At 43.9% G+C, this 17,233-nt stretch overlaps 1 protein-coding gene across 1 annotated transcript; it reads left to right on the top strand.

The window, feature by feature from the left end:
* The first annotated feature begins 2,219 nt into the window (after nt 1-2,219).
* Pex19 (peroxisomal biogenesis factor 19) lies at nt 2,220-10,340 on the top strand. The gene is made up of 8 exons (XM_038350043.2): nt 2,220-2,354; nt 4,063-4,172; nt 4,545-4,710; nt 5,298-5,383; nt 5,552-5,713; nt 8,511-8,687; nt 9,062-9,106; nt 9,262-10,340. The coding sequence occupies exons 1-8, from the start codon at nt 2,285-2,287 to the stop codon at nt 9,343-9,345; spliced, it is 900 nt and encodes a 299-aa protein (XP_038205971.1). The 5' UTR covers nt 2,220-2,284; the 3' UTR covers nt 9,346-10,340.
* Nucleotides 10,341-17,233: the final 6,893 nt, after the last annotated feature.

Genomic DNA, 17,233 nt, shown 5'->3' with positions numbered 1-17,233 from the left:
ACACACAATTATATTTAAAAATATATTGTAAGTCTTGGCAGGCAAATCTTTGTGAGTTCTAGGCTAGACATAGTGAGACCCTGTCTTTAAAAAAATAAATAATAAAATAAAAGGTCTTATTTTTTAAATAAATATTTATTACGTATACAGTGTCCTGCCTACCTATATGCCAGAAAAGGGCACCAGATCTCATTATAGATGGTTGTGAGCCACCATGTGGTTGCTGGGAATTGAATTCAGGACCTCTGGGAGATCAGCCAGTTTCTTAACCTCTGAGCCATCTCTACAGCCCTATTGTTTATTATTTTGTTTTTCAAGACAGAGTTTTTCGGGCTGGAGAGATGGCTCAGAGGTTAAGAGCATTGCCTGCTCTTCCAAAGGTCCTGAGTTCAATTCCCAGCAACCACATGGGGGCTCACAACCATCTGTAATGGGGTCTGGTGCCCTCTTCTGACCTGCAGTCATACACACAGACAGAATATTGTATATATAATAAATAAATAAATATTAAAAAAGCAGATTTTTTTCTGTGCAACAGTTCAGACTGTCCTGGAACTCGCTTTCTGGACCAGGCTGGCCTCAAACTACTGAGATCCGCCTGCCTCTGCCTCCCAGGTACTGGGATTAAAGGCATGTGCCACCATCACCCAGCAAAAGGTCTTAAGGTCTTTTTTTTTTGAAACCTAAAATAATTTTATTAAAATCTCTTTCTCAATAAGAAAGTAAACCCAACTGTAATCTTCAAGTAATCTAAGCAGCCCCTATTTTTAGGAAAACAATATATTTTTTTTAGAGATTCACCTGCCTCTGCAAAAGGTCTTTTTTTTAAAAAAAAAATAATTTTACAAATGAAATTACAAATTTGTACTCAAACATTCTAAAATGAATTTTGTGAACAAAGTTGACAATCTTTGCTTCTTGTCACTTATGTAACTGAGGAAATAAGAACGGATATATATGAAATAATTGTAAATCAAGAATCTGAAGTTAATCAATAAGCAGGGGAGAGCCATTAACTCCTTCAATAAGACTGATATGAAAGGAATGCTATGAGCAGAATAGGGCATGGTAGTGCATATCTGTATTCCTAGTACTTGGCGTGTGTAGGCAACAGGATGAGGAGTTCTAGGCAAGCCTGGGCTAAACGAGCCCCGTCAAGCAAGTAAGAAAGGGAAAGGGGTTCTATAAGATACCGTTTTGACAGCATTCATTATATATTAGGAAGTCAGAAAGAGCATTTGGGGTAAATCATCACTGAGGTAGGAGGCTAGGAATATCAATAGTAAGAACAGAAAGCACACGCCTTTAGTCCCAGCACTCTGGAGGCAGAAGCAGGCAATCTCTGTGAGTTCCATGCCACTCTCTCTGGTCTACAGAGTGAGTTCCAGCACAGCCAGCGCTACACAGAGAAACCCCGTCTTGATAAAACAAAACAAAACAAAAGCACACACAAAAGAAAAAGACCACAGAGAAAGAATTATGTTTGTTTTTGAGTCTGTTTTAATTCTATTAATTACCACCTATGTTTCTAATTCTACCTCAAGTTAACCCTTACAGGCAGAACCAAGTGATTTATTTGCATATTTCATTGTTCTCAGAATAAGATTGTATACATCAGTAGATGCTCGCCACTCGCTAAAAGTAGAGTTGGTAATCTATCTGTTTTGTGTTTGTATAAGAGCACACGTGGAGGTCTCCTACCATGCAGGCTCTGGGGATGAAACCAAGATTGCCTCAATTTGGCAATTCTGTCTCAGCCTTAAAAAAAATGCGCGTTACTAGATTTATAGCTCCAGATTTAGCTGAGCTTTGTGGTGTAACCTCTGCCGTTGGGAGGTGGGGGCAATAGGAAAACAAAACCTCTCCAGACTAAAAGTTCCCTGTGAAAGGTAAAGTAAACAAACAACGAAAGCAAATAAATCCTCTCACTTCTGCCCCCGATCTCGACCCCCACATCAAGCTGGGCCTGGTGGGTCCAGCATTTGGGAAACAGAGACCGGAGGAGCCCGATTTCTAGAACAGCCTGTGCAAGTTCTAGCCCAAGTTCAACTGCTGTGGCTGTGTAGCTCCAGGGGTGGAGTGATAGCTTAATAGGAACAAGGGCCAAGGTAGATTTCCAGAACAAAAACAAAAACAAATGCACGGTTTCCTGTCCCTTTAAAAATGGCGGTCCTGCACAGTAGAACGATTTCATTGGCTGCGCAAGTCTTGGGGGCGGGGCTAGGGGCGGGACAGGTGGTGGCTTTAGTGGTTCCACCTCCTACGGCAAGTCGGAGGCAGCAAGATGGCGGCCGCTGAGGAAGGTTGCGATGTTGGGGTCGAAGCGGACCGGGAACTGGAGGAGCTTCTGGAAAGTAAGAGCTCATGATGGGAAAGGCCAGAGCGGTCGGGGACGAGGACCCATTGGGGGTTAAATGAACTTGAGATTTCGGGGAGGAGCGGGAGAATCTCGCCAATGGTTAGCGGGGGAGGTGGTCTGACTTCGACCCCGGCCCTCCTCATTAGCGGGAGCTAGGTGTCACCTTGGCCACTGACCAGCCCAGACCACAAATCTCCCTGCGGAGGAGAAAACTAACTCTAATGAGATGTTTCACGGCCCACCCCCGCCCCAAACTTCTCTTGCTTTAGATTGTCGGGTTGGTTTTGAGGCAGGATCTCACCCTGTAGCACAGCCTGGCCTTGAACTCCCGACAGCCTCCCTGCCGCAGCCTCTGGGAATGCTGCGAAGGGCTGGAGCCTCCAGGACCGGCTTTAGTAAATTACTGAAATCTCCTCTCCTGTAAGCAGCAGCACTGACAGAATAACCTTTAACTCCAAGAGTCCCTATGTCCATGATCGTATCAAAGTATCTTTCCTAACTCCTTTTACCTCACAGTCTTTCCTATGCTTTTACCAGGCCCTTAGTTCTTTCGTGTCAGCAGTTCAAGGAAATCACTCCTAAAGTTATTGTTGGCTTGAGAGACTGTCTCATGTAGTCGAAGCTGGCCCTCAGACTCAAGGATGGTTTTGAACTTGTGATTTTCTGGCCCACTACCAAAAGGGCACCACCATGCCTGACATCCTTTTTCATCCCTTGGAGAAACTGAGAGTGAGCCAGCCCCGGGGGGGAAACACTTCATCTTCCTGAAATGATGGTGGATGTTTCTTGCTTGCTTGCTCTTACCCTCCACTCTGGTTTCCTGTACAGAGTGAGGCCAGTGCCCTTGCACTGGGTTCTGGCAAGCTTTTCAGGGCAGAGGTGAACCTTTTATCTGTTGCTCAGTCACAGTGCAGTAGGCCGGCAGAAAATGAGCAGATCTGGTGAGGCGTGCCAAGTGACTCGATTGGCCAAGGGTTACTGCACATCAGGCCAAGGGAACCTGTAGGTGCCTGCTGAGGGAGAACTAAATTGGAACAGAATTTAAGATTTTGCTGCCCTCCTATAGAATGTGTGGAGTTTGTGCTAGTAGTAGGGCCCATGCAATGTTGAGTGTGCTATTCTGTGCTTTCTTATTAGAGGTTCTTGCCTTTCAGGCGTCAGAGTGAGTTCAAAGAAATGTCTCTCTCTCCCCACTATTCAGGTTAGATAACTGTGTGGGACTTTTAGGGAATTTTATAATATGCATATAGAGATTTCTCTTCATGGCTTATTTAACCCTTCCTCCTAGTTCTGAGATGAACACTGGTTCTATGTAAAAGTTTTTTGTTTTTTTTTTTTTTTTTTTTTTTTTTGGTTTTTCGAGACAGGGTTTCTCTGCAGCTTTTTTTTAGAGCCTGGCCTGGAACTAGCTCTTGTAGACCAGGCTGGCCTCGAACTCACAGAGATCCGCCTGCCTCTGCCTCCCGAGTGCTGGGATTAAAGCCGTGCGCCACCACCGCCCGGCTTTGTTTTTTGCTTTCCCAATTGGTCACCAAGGAAGGTAGGAAACCTGTTGGACCAGGCAGGGGAGACACCAAGAAAGAGAGTGAGTTCAAGAAAGCTGGCATTTTTTATATGATTGTTTTCCTGAGAATTGGCACAGAACACACAGCTGTCTACCTTACCCATCCCCAACATACCCATCATGTCTCTTGTTTCCAAAGGTGCTCTTGATGATTTCGATAAAGCCAAACCCTCCCCAGCACCCCCTCCTACCACCTCGGCCCCTGATGCGGCAGGGCCCCAGAAGAGATCGCCAGGAGACACGGCCAAAGTATAAGTTCCACCCCCTTAAGGGAGGGGGGTATGGGCATGGAGCTTGGAGCAGGGGTGAGACAGGCCCCTGTGGGCCAGAAGGGTGAGTGGGAGGGAGGATACCTTTGCCTCACACTGCTGAGTGTTCCACCAGGCCTCAGTTCTTGTGAAACTGAACAGGGGTTGTATTGAGGGATAGCAAGGAAGTAGCTTGAGAAAAGAGCAGTTTTAAATGGTTGGATTGTATGCTACCTCATACAGGTAGAATGTTCAGTAGAGGTGTTTGTGGGGGAGGTGTTTTGTTTTCCAAAACCGCAGCCTGAGCTCCTATAGGAAGCTAGACTCAGGGTGGTGCTGCAAGAGGTGAATTTTGTCCATTTCTCCCCTGCAGGATGCACTCTTCGCCTCCCAAGAGAAATTTTTCCAGGAACTGTTCGACAGTGAGTTGGCTTCCCAAGCCACTGCAGAGTTTGAGAAGGCAATGAAGGAGCTGGCAGAAGAGGAGCCCCACCTGGTGGAACAGTTCCAAAAGCTCTCAGAGGCAGCTGGGAGAGTGGGTGAGGAAACCCCAAACAAAAAATACTGGACAGACCTCTTTATTGCTGAGAATACCAGGATTGTGAAATTACTGACAGTCATAATGTCACAGCCATGGAGTGTGGGACAAGGCAGGAGAAAGAGGTGTGGGCATCTTGCTTACTGAAAGAAATGGTTAAGATATTTTGGAAAGTAATAATAATTTAAAAAAAAGATTATTTCAGCCAGGTATAATAGTGTATTCCTTTAACCATTGAGATTCAGAGGCAGGTGGATCTCTGTGAGTTCCAGGCCAGCCTGATCTACCTAGTAAGTTCCAAAATAGCTAGAACTACATAATGAGACCTTGTCTCAAAAGTAAATAAATAAATAAGATTATCCCAAACCAACCGTTTTAAAGGCCAGGGGTGCGAGTGTTCCTGTGGAGAACTGTTAATACATTATATAGATTTACGGCATGATCATGAAGGTGACAAAGACTAGTTAAGATTTTGAAGTGGTAGTAATTTGATAATAAATGTTTTCTATCTAGACTGGTAAGTAGGTCAGTCTAGACAAGTTGACAGTTAACATCCTAGGTAATCCTGGTTCTTTTCATCTCTTCTAGGCAGTGATGCAAACTCTCAACAAGAATTTACTTCTTGCCTAAAGGAGACATTAAGTGGACTAGCCAAAAATGCCACTGACCTTCAGGTACTTCCACTCCCAGATGCTCCTGGGCAGTCTCACAAAGGAGATGATCTAGGAGATCTCCCGGACTCTGACCCTGCCTTAATTGTTGTTACAGGCACATCTAGATAGTTCTTCCCACCCAAATGAAAGTGCAGTGTAACCTGTTCGCCTCTCCTTGGTCTTTTCTAGAACTCGGGCATGTCTGAAGAGGAGCTCACCAAAGCCATGGAAGGGCTGGGCATGGATGAAGGGGATGGGGAGGGGAACATCTTCCCCATCATGCAGAGCATCATGCAGAACCTGCTGTCTAAGGATGTGCTGTACCCATCCCTGAAGGAGATCACGGAAAAGGTTTGTGAATTTCCACTTCTGCGTCTTCTCTTTTCATTATATCAACTTGTGGGCTACTTTGCTCAGACTGTGCATAATAAAAGTGTAATTCGAGTATACAAGTACTTTTTTTCAAACTTATCTTTGTTGGAGGTAGAAGTTGTTATTGAGAATAAAGGTACATAGGTGATCTATCTGATTGTCCACGCTGGGGCAAATTCTTCGGCTTTAGTTTTCTCTAAATTAGTTCAAGACTGTGAGTCTAACCGGTCTGCTCCTTCTTGTATCTCTAACTTTATTATTTTCTCCAGTAAGAACTCACAGGGTTTGTGCTGGTGCTGTGAGCAGTTGAAGTGCTGGTCCCTCTTAAAAAGCTTATCGTTTCACTAGAGAAATGAGGTAGAGAATTAGAAGTTCTTTAGCATTACAGGACAGCATGTGCCTGAGTGAGAAGTGGGTAACAAGACCAGGAGTCACATAGCCTAAGTCCAACTCCGAGAGTATTTTTTACATTCTTTTAAAAATACTTACTTTTAATTAGGGGTGTGTATGTGGGTGTGCACACGTGTGCGTGCATACGTGTGCGTGCATGTGTGTGTACATGAGTTCAGGTGCCTATGGAGGCCACAGGCATCAGACCACCCTCCAACTAGAGTTACAACTGACAGTGAGCCACCTAACATGAGTGCTGGCTATTAAACTTGAATTGGGGTTCTTTGCAAGAGCGGTATGTTTTCTTTTTTTTTTTTGTTTTTCGAGACAGGGTTTCTCTGCAGCTTTTTTTGGAGCCTGTCCTGGAACTAGCTCTTGTAGACCAGGCTGGCCTCAAACTCACAGAGATCCGCCTGCCTCTGCCTCCCGAGTGCTGGGATTAAAGGCGTGCGCCACCACCGCCCGGCTGCAGTATGTTTTCTTAACTACTGAGCCATCTTCCCAGCCCCGGTTTTTATATTTTTAAGTTTAAAAACAACAGGACTGGAGAGAGATTCAACAGTTAAGAGCACTGACTTCCGCCAGGTGATGGTGGTGCACACCTTGAATCCCAGCACTCAGAAGGCAGAGGCAGACAGATCTCAGTGAATTTGAGGCTAGCTTGATCTACAAAGTGAGTTCCAGGACAGCCAGGACTGTTAACACAGAGAAACCCTGTCTCGATAAACCAAATCCCTTCCTTGCCACACCGCCCCCCCCCAAAAAAAAGAAGAGCACCGGCTGCTCTTCCAGAGGACCTGGGTTCAATTCTCAGCACCCACATGGCAGCTCAGAATGGACTGTGGCTCCAGTTCCAGTGGGTTCGATGTCCTCTTCCAGTTTCCGAGAGCACCAGACACACATGGTGCACAGCCATACAAGCAGGCAGAACATTCATATAAAAAAACGAATAGAATTTAAGCCTGTTGGTGATGGTGCACACCTAATCCCAGCACTTGGAAGGCAGAGGCAGGCGGATCTGTGTGAGTTTGGGACCAGTCTGGTTTATAAAGGCTAGTTTCCAGGACAGAGAAACCCTGTCTCGCAAAACAAAACAAAACAAAAAAAATGTATATGTTAATACGATTTTTAAAAATTATAAAAAAAAAAGCAGAGGGGGGCTTATTTCTGTTTGTGCATGTGGTTTTATTTGTTGTTTGTTTGCTTTTCAAGACATGGTTTCTCTGTGTGACAGCCCTGGCTGTCCTGGAACTCACTCTGTAGACCAGGCTGGCCTCTAACTCACAGAGATATGCCTACCTCTGCCTCCCAAATGCTGGGATTAAAGGCGTATGCCATTCCCGCCCCCTCACCAAAACCCCAGCTAGAGGGTCTTGTTAAAGAGTACTTGCTGGGGCCGGGCGGTGGTGGCGCATGCCTTTAATCCCAGCACTCGGGAGACAGAGGCAGGTGGATCTTTGTGAGTTCGAGGCTAGCCTGGTCTACAAGAGCTAGTTCCAGGACAGGCTCCAAAGCTACAGAGAAACCCTGTCTCAAAAAAAAAAAGAGTACTTGCTGGTCTTGCAGAGGTTCTGGTTTGGCTCCCAGCACTAACATGGTAGCTCATAACCATCTGTAACTATAGTTCTAGGGGATCTGACACCCCTTTCTCTGACCTTCAAGTGCACCAGGTATGCACATGGTACAAATACATACAGGTAATATACTACTAATACATACAAAGTAAAAATAAATCTAAAAAACAACAGAGAACAATGTTCAACAGAGACCACATGTGACCCATGTTCTAGTTAGCTGCAACTGTCAAGTTTACATAGCCCAGAGTCATTTGAGGGGGTCTAGTTGGGGGATTGCCCAGATTAGATTGGACTGTGACCATGTGTATGAGGACTTGCCTTGATTGATGGTTGGTGTGGAAGGGCATAGCTCACTGTGGGTGGTACTGTCTCTAGGCAGGTGGTACCTAGACTATATGAGAAAGCTAAAAAATCAAAGAAGAAAGTAAGCCAGTAGGCAGTATTCCTCCATGGTCTCTGCTTGAGTTCCTGCCTTCAGTGATGGACTGTTACCTGGAAGTATCAGATGAAATAAAATAAACCCTTTCCTCCCCAAATTGTTGTTTTGTCACAGGAATGATACTAGAACCATCATCAGAGCCTAAATAAAACGATTATCTTCTTGCTTTTCACGGACAGAGTTTACTAATCTGCAGTTACCATAAATACTAGTATATCCGGGTGGTCTGTTGGAGTCACCATGCTTTGTCTTTCCCACAGTGAACTTGCTTACTTAGCCTTCTTTCCTCTTTGTCCTCTTCTCTTCACATTCTAAGCCTTCTCTCCTTGTTCACTTAATTCTTTCCCACCCATTCCCTCTCTTTCCTTAGTATCCAGAATGGTTGCAGAGTCACCAGGAATCTATTCCTCCAGAGCAGTTTGAAAAGTATCAGGAGCAGCACAGGGTCATGGGCAAAATATGTGAGCAGTTTGAGGCAGAGACACCCACGGACAGCGAGGCTACTCACAAGGCTCGTTTTGAGACGGTGCTAGATCTTATGCAGCAGGTAAGACCTTTTACTGCCTTCCTGGTGCTGTCCACTTGGGTGTTGAATGGAGGAGATGTCTGGAAAGGGTGCTATACAACTAAACCTGTGTGCAGGGAGCATAAAAAAAACCTATACCATGGTCAGAAGAAATCAGATCATGACGGGTGGTGGCTGCACATGCCTTTAATTCTAGCACTCGGGAGGCAGAGGCAGGTGGATCTCTGAGTTCGAGGCCAGCCTGGTCTACTAGTTCTAGGACAGCCAGGGCTGTTACACAGAGAAACCCTGTCTCAAAGAAAGAAGTCCAGATCACAAATCAGATTCCTTTTGTTACTTTTTTGTGTTTTTTTCCTTGTGATATTTATTTATTATCTCATATTTTTATTTTCTAGTTACAGGACTTAGGCCATCCTCCAAAAGAGCTGGCTGGGGAGATGGTGAGTATGCCTTTCACATTTTAACCCAGTTTGCAGACTCCAATAACACCCAGTTAATCCACATAAGGTGATAACTGTGGCTGCTAGGGACGGGTCTTCAGAAGCTCTGACCTGAAATATGAGTGGTTTTCTCAGTCCCTTTATCTCTTCTCCAGCCTCCTGGCCTCAACTTTGACCTGGATACCCTCAATCTATCGGGCCCACCAGGTGCCAATGGCGAACAGTGTCTGGTCATGTGAAACACAGCTCGCTTTCTTCCTTGAGTCCCAGCCATGGGGAACATCTGGAGTCAGCAGAACCATTGGGAACTGAGGCAGAAGTGTCGTCTCTGGGAGCTGGCTGCCCCACACTACATCCCATTCAAGACTGTGCCATACCAGCTGAGGGTCTGTTCTGTAGGCACTTCTGTGAGCCTTACTTCATCATGAGTTCTGCTGGTAGAAACAGGCCAATTACTTGCCAGGTGAAGGAAGGCATCCTTTTCGGGGCATTTCACTCCTTCCTGGTCCCAGAAATAATGTTATATATGGCTGTACTCATGTTCCCCTTTATTCCCAGGGACTTTGTGCCTTGTTTCTACTTCCTCTCTTGGATCTGGGGAGCAGGAGCTGAGTCCTAAGACTTTGTGTTTCTATTAGGCGGAGCCTCTGGGAATGGGGAGAAATGTAGCCTGCCCTGGGGCTGTAGATTTGGCAGCACATCTCCTTGCCTTCATTTTGAACTCTCTGAAGGGAAAGGACTTTTGCACTTACCTGTGGTCAGGATGGAAGTGAAGCCCTAGGCCTTTTCTGTCCCTAGGCGTTGCACCCATAGTTCCCCTTTCCTCCAGAGAACTCAAGTTGCTACCCTGGTTCTTTTCTACAGCTCTCTGATTTGAGTGAACCGAGCTCTTGACCTTCCTTTGCTGCCTGGCTGTCCTCTTATCTCCTCTCTTTAGATTTTTATTTATTCCAGCCCCTCTGAACCAATGTTGTGATTAATGAAGGCCAATCTTGTTTCCTTTCATCTAGTACCTGTACCATTCTCACTAGACCCTTCCCTTCCCTGGCCAACACATAATTGTAGTGTCAGATCTGGTAAATGAATGGCCGTTCTACCCAGATACATTCTGGTTTACTTGATATCAGATTCCCTAGACTCCTTAGTTCAGGAAGGTGCTTGGGAAAGGGGTGTAGCCTGAGTCTCTTTTCCTGCAAGCCCCGGGGGACAGTATCTAATAAATATTCTGAGTGCATGTGTGAGTTATTTTTCATTCAGGTCTGTTTCTAATCTTCCTGAGCTTCGAAGCTGCAGAGTGGGAAGTGTTAGGAGATAGTTCTGTATAATATTATGCTAGGCTGTACCATGACCCCGCCCTCCAGCTCAGGCTGCCCTTCCTTTGGTAAAAGGATACTGTCTTCATCTCCTTGGTAGTCTTAACTTCTTACATTATAGTTGATGTTAATGATATATTGTTAACATGTTTTCTAAATTACCTAGCGTTAAATGACCTCAGTAGGTCTAAGGACCATGGTTGCCATATATTTTATGGATATTCCTTTTAGCCCACCTAGCTGTCTTGGTTCACTTGGAAAATAACTTTTAAAATATATGTTTTTATTAATTCTTTGGGAGTTTTATACATGTATGAAATGTATTTTGATCATATCCACTCCCGTGGAAAATAACTTTTGCAAGAACAAATTCACATTTATCATTTGAGTCACTTTAACACATCCTCCCTGCCCTCTGGGTTAAAGTCAGTCTTAAAGATCCCACGTCCCGCACATTCTGTGGAAGGAAATGTGCTTGCACGTAGCCTGTGGGAACTAATCAGCATTTAAGTATTTAAACTGTTCTCAAAGTTCACAAGAGCTTCTCTTCCAAAATTCTGTGTGTTCGGGTAACAAGTTTCTGACTGGATAGATGGATTCATGAAACAAGAATCAAATTTTTACAAGATGTGTGATAATGTCTTTTTCCTATGACCCTAGGACTTGCTTTCAATGTCCCAAAGACTAGAACTAGGCTGTTGGGAAGCTTGGGGAGTTTGGAGAAAATGGCCCACATTTAAAAAAAAAATAAAACATCTGACATAAAAACCTTTTAAGATTTATTATTAATCTGTTTGTGTGTATGTGTGTGTTGGGCCTCTGATCCCCTGCACTAGAGTTATGAGTGGTTGCGAGCCACCAGCTGTGGGAGCTGGGAACTGAACTCCAGCTTTCTGAAAGAGCAAATAGCTCTTAACCAACTGTCCCACATTAAGTAGACATGGCAGGTAAGACAAAAATGAACAAAAAGGATTCAAGAAGTGGACGTGCAGTGTTTGCTGTTGAACTGAAAAATTCACTGTGTTCCTTTGGAAAGCGAACGCAGCACTTAACTGTTAAAGCAGAGTGGAAGCTTTTTTTTACAGGAAACAGCTTGAGTGGAGATTGATAATGGAGCCCAGGTGATCTATGAGCAAGACAGATAGGCAACTAAGAAATATAAATAAGACCTTCAAAATCGAGGTCAAAGAAGAGTGGTAAGTTTTGCTCAGCATGTGAGTTACAAACTATCAAGATCCATTTAGTTACCAACACACTCAGGAAAGAACATCCAAAGAAGTTGGAATACATTGTTAATAGGGGTTTTCTAGAGGAACAGAATCCATGGAATGAATATATTACAAATTACAAAGAATTTATTAGATAGCTTTCCATATATGGATTAAGTAGTCCAGCAGTGGTTGTTAATCTGAAGGACAGGCTGAGAACTAACATGTTCAGTTAAGGAGTCTAGATGCCTCAGTAGTCCCAGTCTGGTGAAGGCCTACTTAGAAGGTTTCTGGAGAGCAGAAACATTGAGACACAAAAGGAGCTGGGTTCTAATAGCAGCAACACTAATGGGACAGACATACTTAAAAGAATTAAGGTAGAGGGCTAGAGAGATGGCTCAGTGGTTAAGAGCACAGACCGGCTTTCCAAAAGTTCTGAGTTCAATTCCCAGCAACCACATGGTGGCAAACAACCATCTATAAGCCCTCTTCTGGCTTGCAAGCATACATGCAGACAGAACACTGTATATATAATAAGTAAAATCTTTTTTTTTTTTTTTTTTTGGTTTTTCGAGACAGGGTTTCTCTGTAGCTTTGGAGCCTGTCCTGGAACTAGCTCTTGTAGACCAGGCTGGTTTCGAACTCACAGAGATCCGCCTGCCTCTGCCTCCTGAGTGCTGGGATTAAAGGCGTGCGCCACCACCACCCGGCAGTAAAATCTTTTTTTAAAAAATAAAAAGAATCAAGGCAGAGGTCGGGTGGTGGTGGTATGGGCCTTTAATTCCAGCACTCAGGGGGGTAGAGACCTATGAGCCATCACAGGCCAATTGCGTTCTGGGTTTTGTAAAGGTTTATTGATGTTCTTGATCATTTATGTACTGTCTTTTAATGCTTTTGTGCTACCTTGGCCATGTAGAGTAGTGACAGATAGTATGGCTTGCAAAGCCTAAGATACCTAGGAACTGAAGTTCATAAACCCCCAGTTGGGAATGTATGCTCTCTCAGTTCCCATCAGAAAGTATCAGAAGTAGTTTGTGTTTGTAAGGGAGCAGTAACAGTTGTTCACAGTCTTAAACCTTGAACATGTCCATTCTCACTTTTTTTTTCTTGTGCTTTGGGGGTTTTTTGAGTGGGGAGAGGGATATAAAGCTGGGTGAGTAGGCAGGTGGAGAGGATCTGGGAGGAGTTGGGGGAAGGGAAAACATGATCAAAGTGTATTTTTAAAATGTTAAAAAAAAATACCTTGGGGTTAGTGAAATACCATAGCTTTCCAAAAACAGATCCTGAGGATTCTGATAAAATCAATGGAGTTTTCACTTACTGTATTCATGATATGATGGCATTATTGGGAGTGGATGGGGCTCTAGCTGGAGGAAGTAGGTCACTACCTGCCCTTGAGGTTATAGACCTGGTTGGCTTCTTCCTATATTACCCCATTTCTCTGTTTCCTGCCTGCCAAGAACAAGAACAACCTTCACTCTACCTCCTGCTGTAATGTTCTGCCCAAGCACATGGAGCCAGGCAACCATGGGCTGAATCTTCTGAAATCATAAGCCAAAATAAATCATTTCTTCCTTTGAAAAACTCTAACAGATCCCCATTTAATCAGCTGGTTATTGTCACACCAACCAAGTCATCAGATTGGGTGGACACAAGTGTGGTCCATCTTAATAGGTTGATGCAAAAGGAACCGTGTTTTTGGATTGTGAACTTTAAATCATTGTAATGAGGCTCAAACACATTAACCAAAATAGGAACCATTACAATCACCAGTCTTTGCCAATGAGAAGTAAGGTTGTTTATTTCTGTAGCATGAAACTCTATGCTGCTGGGCGGTGGTGGCGCACACCTTTAATCCCAGCACTCAGTAGGCAGAGGCAGGCGGATCTCTGTGAGTTCGAGGCCAGCCTGGTCTACAAGAGCTAGTTCCAGGACAGGCTCTAAAGCTACAGAGAAGCCCTGTCTCGAAAACCAAAAACAAACAAACAAAAAAACCCACACAAACAAAAAACAAAAAAACTTCCATGCTTTGAGATTTGACAAACAGCTGAATGTTTCCCCTCAAAAAACCCTGTTCCTGTTCCCCTATATGTATCTCAGAAGAAGGCATTGCTCTTTATTTAGTTAAGATAACTCACACATCCTTGCTTTTTTCTCTCTTATCTCACATCCGTGTTCAGTCTATTAGCAAGTTCACCTCCTTGCCACTTTGAGAGTGCATCCTCATTGTGGCTATTTGTGCCACTTGGGCTGTAATACTCGTCCTGTAGGTCTTTTGCCATAACCTTCCTAATGAGTCTGTCAGTTTCTGTTCTGCCTCCCTGAAGGCAGTTACAGAAGTCAGCTAGGGTGAGCTTCAGTTATAAATCAAATCATGCCACTTTTATTAATTACAAATTTTTATTTATTAATTTATCTATTTATATCCTTCTCTTGCACTACCTGGCTTCCTACATAAGCATACTTAACCTTTGGACTGGAACACTTTTCTCCAGGTATGTATGGCTCAATTCCTTACTTCAAGTTCTTATTCTCAGCACACCTCAGCAAAGGGGCCTTCTCTGAACTCCCAGGATAAGAGAGCACACACCCATCCTGGTAACCTGGAAACCTGCTTTTTCTTTAACTTCACAACAATCTTCAAACTTTACATTATTGTCTATGTATTTCTCCTCCCCCTTCACTAAAAGGTTATGTAAACAAAAGAGTTTTTGTTTATTTTATTCACTGCTCTTGTGCCAAGATCACAGCCTCTCATGTAATAGGGATATAAGAAGTAGTTGCTGACTGATAAAAGAATGCAGTAGGGTGCTAGGACCTTAACTACTTGGCTCACTAGACTTCCTATAGGTGTTAAGGTTACAAAGATGAAAAGCATAATTTCTGTCTTCAGTAACTTATATTCTAATAATACAGTTAGATTTAAAATATGTAATTGGAGACTAGAGAGGTGACCTAGTGATTAAGAGCATTGGCTTCTCTTGGACAACCCTGTTTGAGTTCCAGCATCCACAAGGCTGTTCACAATCAGTTGTAGCTCCAGTTCCTGGGGATATGATGCCCTCTTCTGGCTTCTACAGGCACTGCATTCACACAATTTGCCCAGAGCTACAGGCAAAGCACCCATCCACACATTAAATTTAACCTATAACTATAGGTTAAGTGTTAAAAAGTAAACTATGTTATGAAAAAGTAATACAGCCTGGGTGCAGTAGTGTGCATCTGTTCTCCTGCTGTGGAGGCTGAGGCAGAAGATCACTTGAGCCCAAGAGCTGGAGACCTAATCTGCCTTAAACTACTGATCCTTCTGCCTCCACCTCTCAAGTGCTGGGATTACATGTATGGGCCACCACATCCAATCTGTGAAGCCTCTTCTCTTAAAATAAAAGCAGAGCCAGGTGTGGCGGTGCCTTTAACCTCAGCACTCAGGTGGCAGAAGGCACTCGGGTTCAAGGTCAGCCAGAACTACAAGTGAGACCCTGTCAGTAGATAAATAAAAGCAGAATGGGGATAGAGGTGGGTAGATAGTGAAGTGTTATTCCCAATAGTCATGAGCTGCCTCTCTTTGAAAGTACCAGTTGTATAGAGACCTAACTTAAGGGGAAAGATGCTTTCTAATAAACTTTATAGCTGAATATTCCAAGGTAAAACACCAAGCTGGAGCTGACACATACTGTGAGTTTTGTGATAGCAACGAGGCTAAAACAGATCCAGGCAGCCAGGGAAGAGATAAAATAAAAAAAAATAAGACAGTACCAATGATGTAGAGCCTGTGATAATTTTAAAAATTTAAAAAGATTTATTTATTATGCATAGTGTTCTGTCTGCAAATCTGCCTGCAGGCAGAAGAGGGCGCCAGACCTCTTGTTAGGAATTGAACTCAGGACCTCTGGAAGAACCGCCAGTACTCTTTAACCACTGAGCCATGTCTCCGCCCTCCCTTTTAAAAAGAGTTATTATGTATAGATATAAAAATTTTTTCAAGAGAGTTTCACTGTGTAGCCCTGGCTGGTCTTGAACTCTGCTTCTCCAGGGCTAGGATTCAAGGGGTTCAGCACCCCTGCACTTGTGTCTATATAGCACTTTTGTGCAGCATCAGCTCCTGGAACTGGATTTTGTTAGCCACTGTTGGGTGTTGGGACTTGAACCTGAATCTTTTAGAAGAGCAGTTAGTGCTCCTAACTGCTAAGCCGTCTCTCCACTTCGGATAATTCTGATTTTTAGTATTGGATGGGAAAGCTTTGGATGTTTTGGGTAGGGAACTATGACGTGACTTATATTTTAAAGGACACTCTGACTGTCTTATGTGTGAGGGCATCAGGGCACTAATGGAAACAGACAAACTACTGTACTGGTTGCTTTCCTAATGGACAGAGCGCGGGACCTGTGAAACTTAAGCAAGGGTTTATTTCAGCTCATAGTTTGAGGGGAAGTTCATCATGATGGAGAGGCATGACAACGAGTATGAATGAGGTTGCTGCTCACATCGTGTTCACATCACAGTCAAGAAACAGAGACGAGGGCTGGAGAGATAGCTCAGAGGTTAAGAGCATTGCCTGCTCTTCCAAAGGTCCTGAGTTCAATTCCCAGCAACCACATGGTGGCTCACAACTATCTGTAATGGGGTCTGGTGCCCTCTTCTGGCCTGCAGGCATACACACAGACAGAATATTGTATACATAATAAATAAATAAATATTAAAAAAAAAAAAGAAACAGAGATGAGTACTGGTGCTCAGTTCACCTTCTCCTTTTTATTCAGTCAAACCCGCAGCCCATGGAGTGGCACTGCCCCTGCTTAGGCTGGGTCTTCCCACCTCAGTCTCCTAACCAAGGGAATCCCTCACAGGTGTGCTAGAGGCGTATCTCCTAACTAATTATGGATCTTGTCAAGTTAACAGTATTAATCACATGTCTAACACAGCAGGTAGTTAAGAAAGAGACAGTTTGGACTAGAATGTGGCTGGGAACATAGTTCAGTTGGTAGAGTGCTTGCCCTGGTATGCGTGAAGCCCTGTTATATTCCCACTGCTGGATAAAATCAGACATGGTGGTGCATGCCCAGCCCTCAGGAGATGGAGACAGTAGTTATATAAATTTAAAGCTATTCTAGGATGCTTAAGTACCTGTCTCAAAAACAAAGATCTGAAGTGGGGGAGGGAGGGACGGAGGGAATGGTATTGATATGGGTCAGTGTTGAGGAGTCTGAACCTAGCACCTTGACCTTCTGGTTAAAAGAAAAAGAAAAAGGACAAAGTTGTAATTTGCTTGGTAGAGTACTTTTTCAACATGTCCAAAGCCAGGCACATACATACACATTACACATACTTACACGTATGTAACAGGGAATACAAAGGAGCCTGAGAGGCAAGGAAGAAATTATAAAGGGAGGGAATGGAAGAGGAGATAAAAGGGAACAGATCCGGTCGGATGGTAATGGCACATGCTCTAAGTTTGAGACCAGCCTGGTTTACAGAGCAAGTTCCAGGACAGCCAGGGCTGTTACACAGAGAAACCCCAACTTGAAAAACAAACGAAAAGGAGTGAAATATACACTTGCCGTGAAAGCTAAGGGCAACTAATTGAAGGTATCCAACAAGGAGAAAG

Source organism: Arvicola amphibius, chromosome 12, assembly GCF_903992535.2.
Source record: "Arvicola amphibius chromosome 12, mArvAmp1.2, whole genome shotgun sequence".
NCBI classification, from domain to species: Eukaryota; Metazoa; Chordata; class Mammalia; order Rodentia; family Cricetidae; genus Arvicola; species Arvicola amphibius.
Note: the sequence above shows the minus strand (reverse complement) of the source record. Positions and strands in the feature narration are given on the sequence as shown.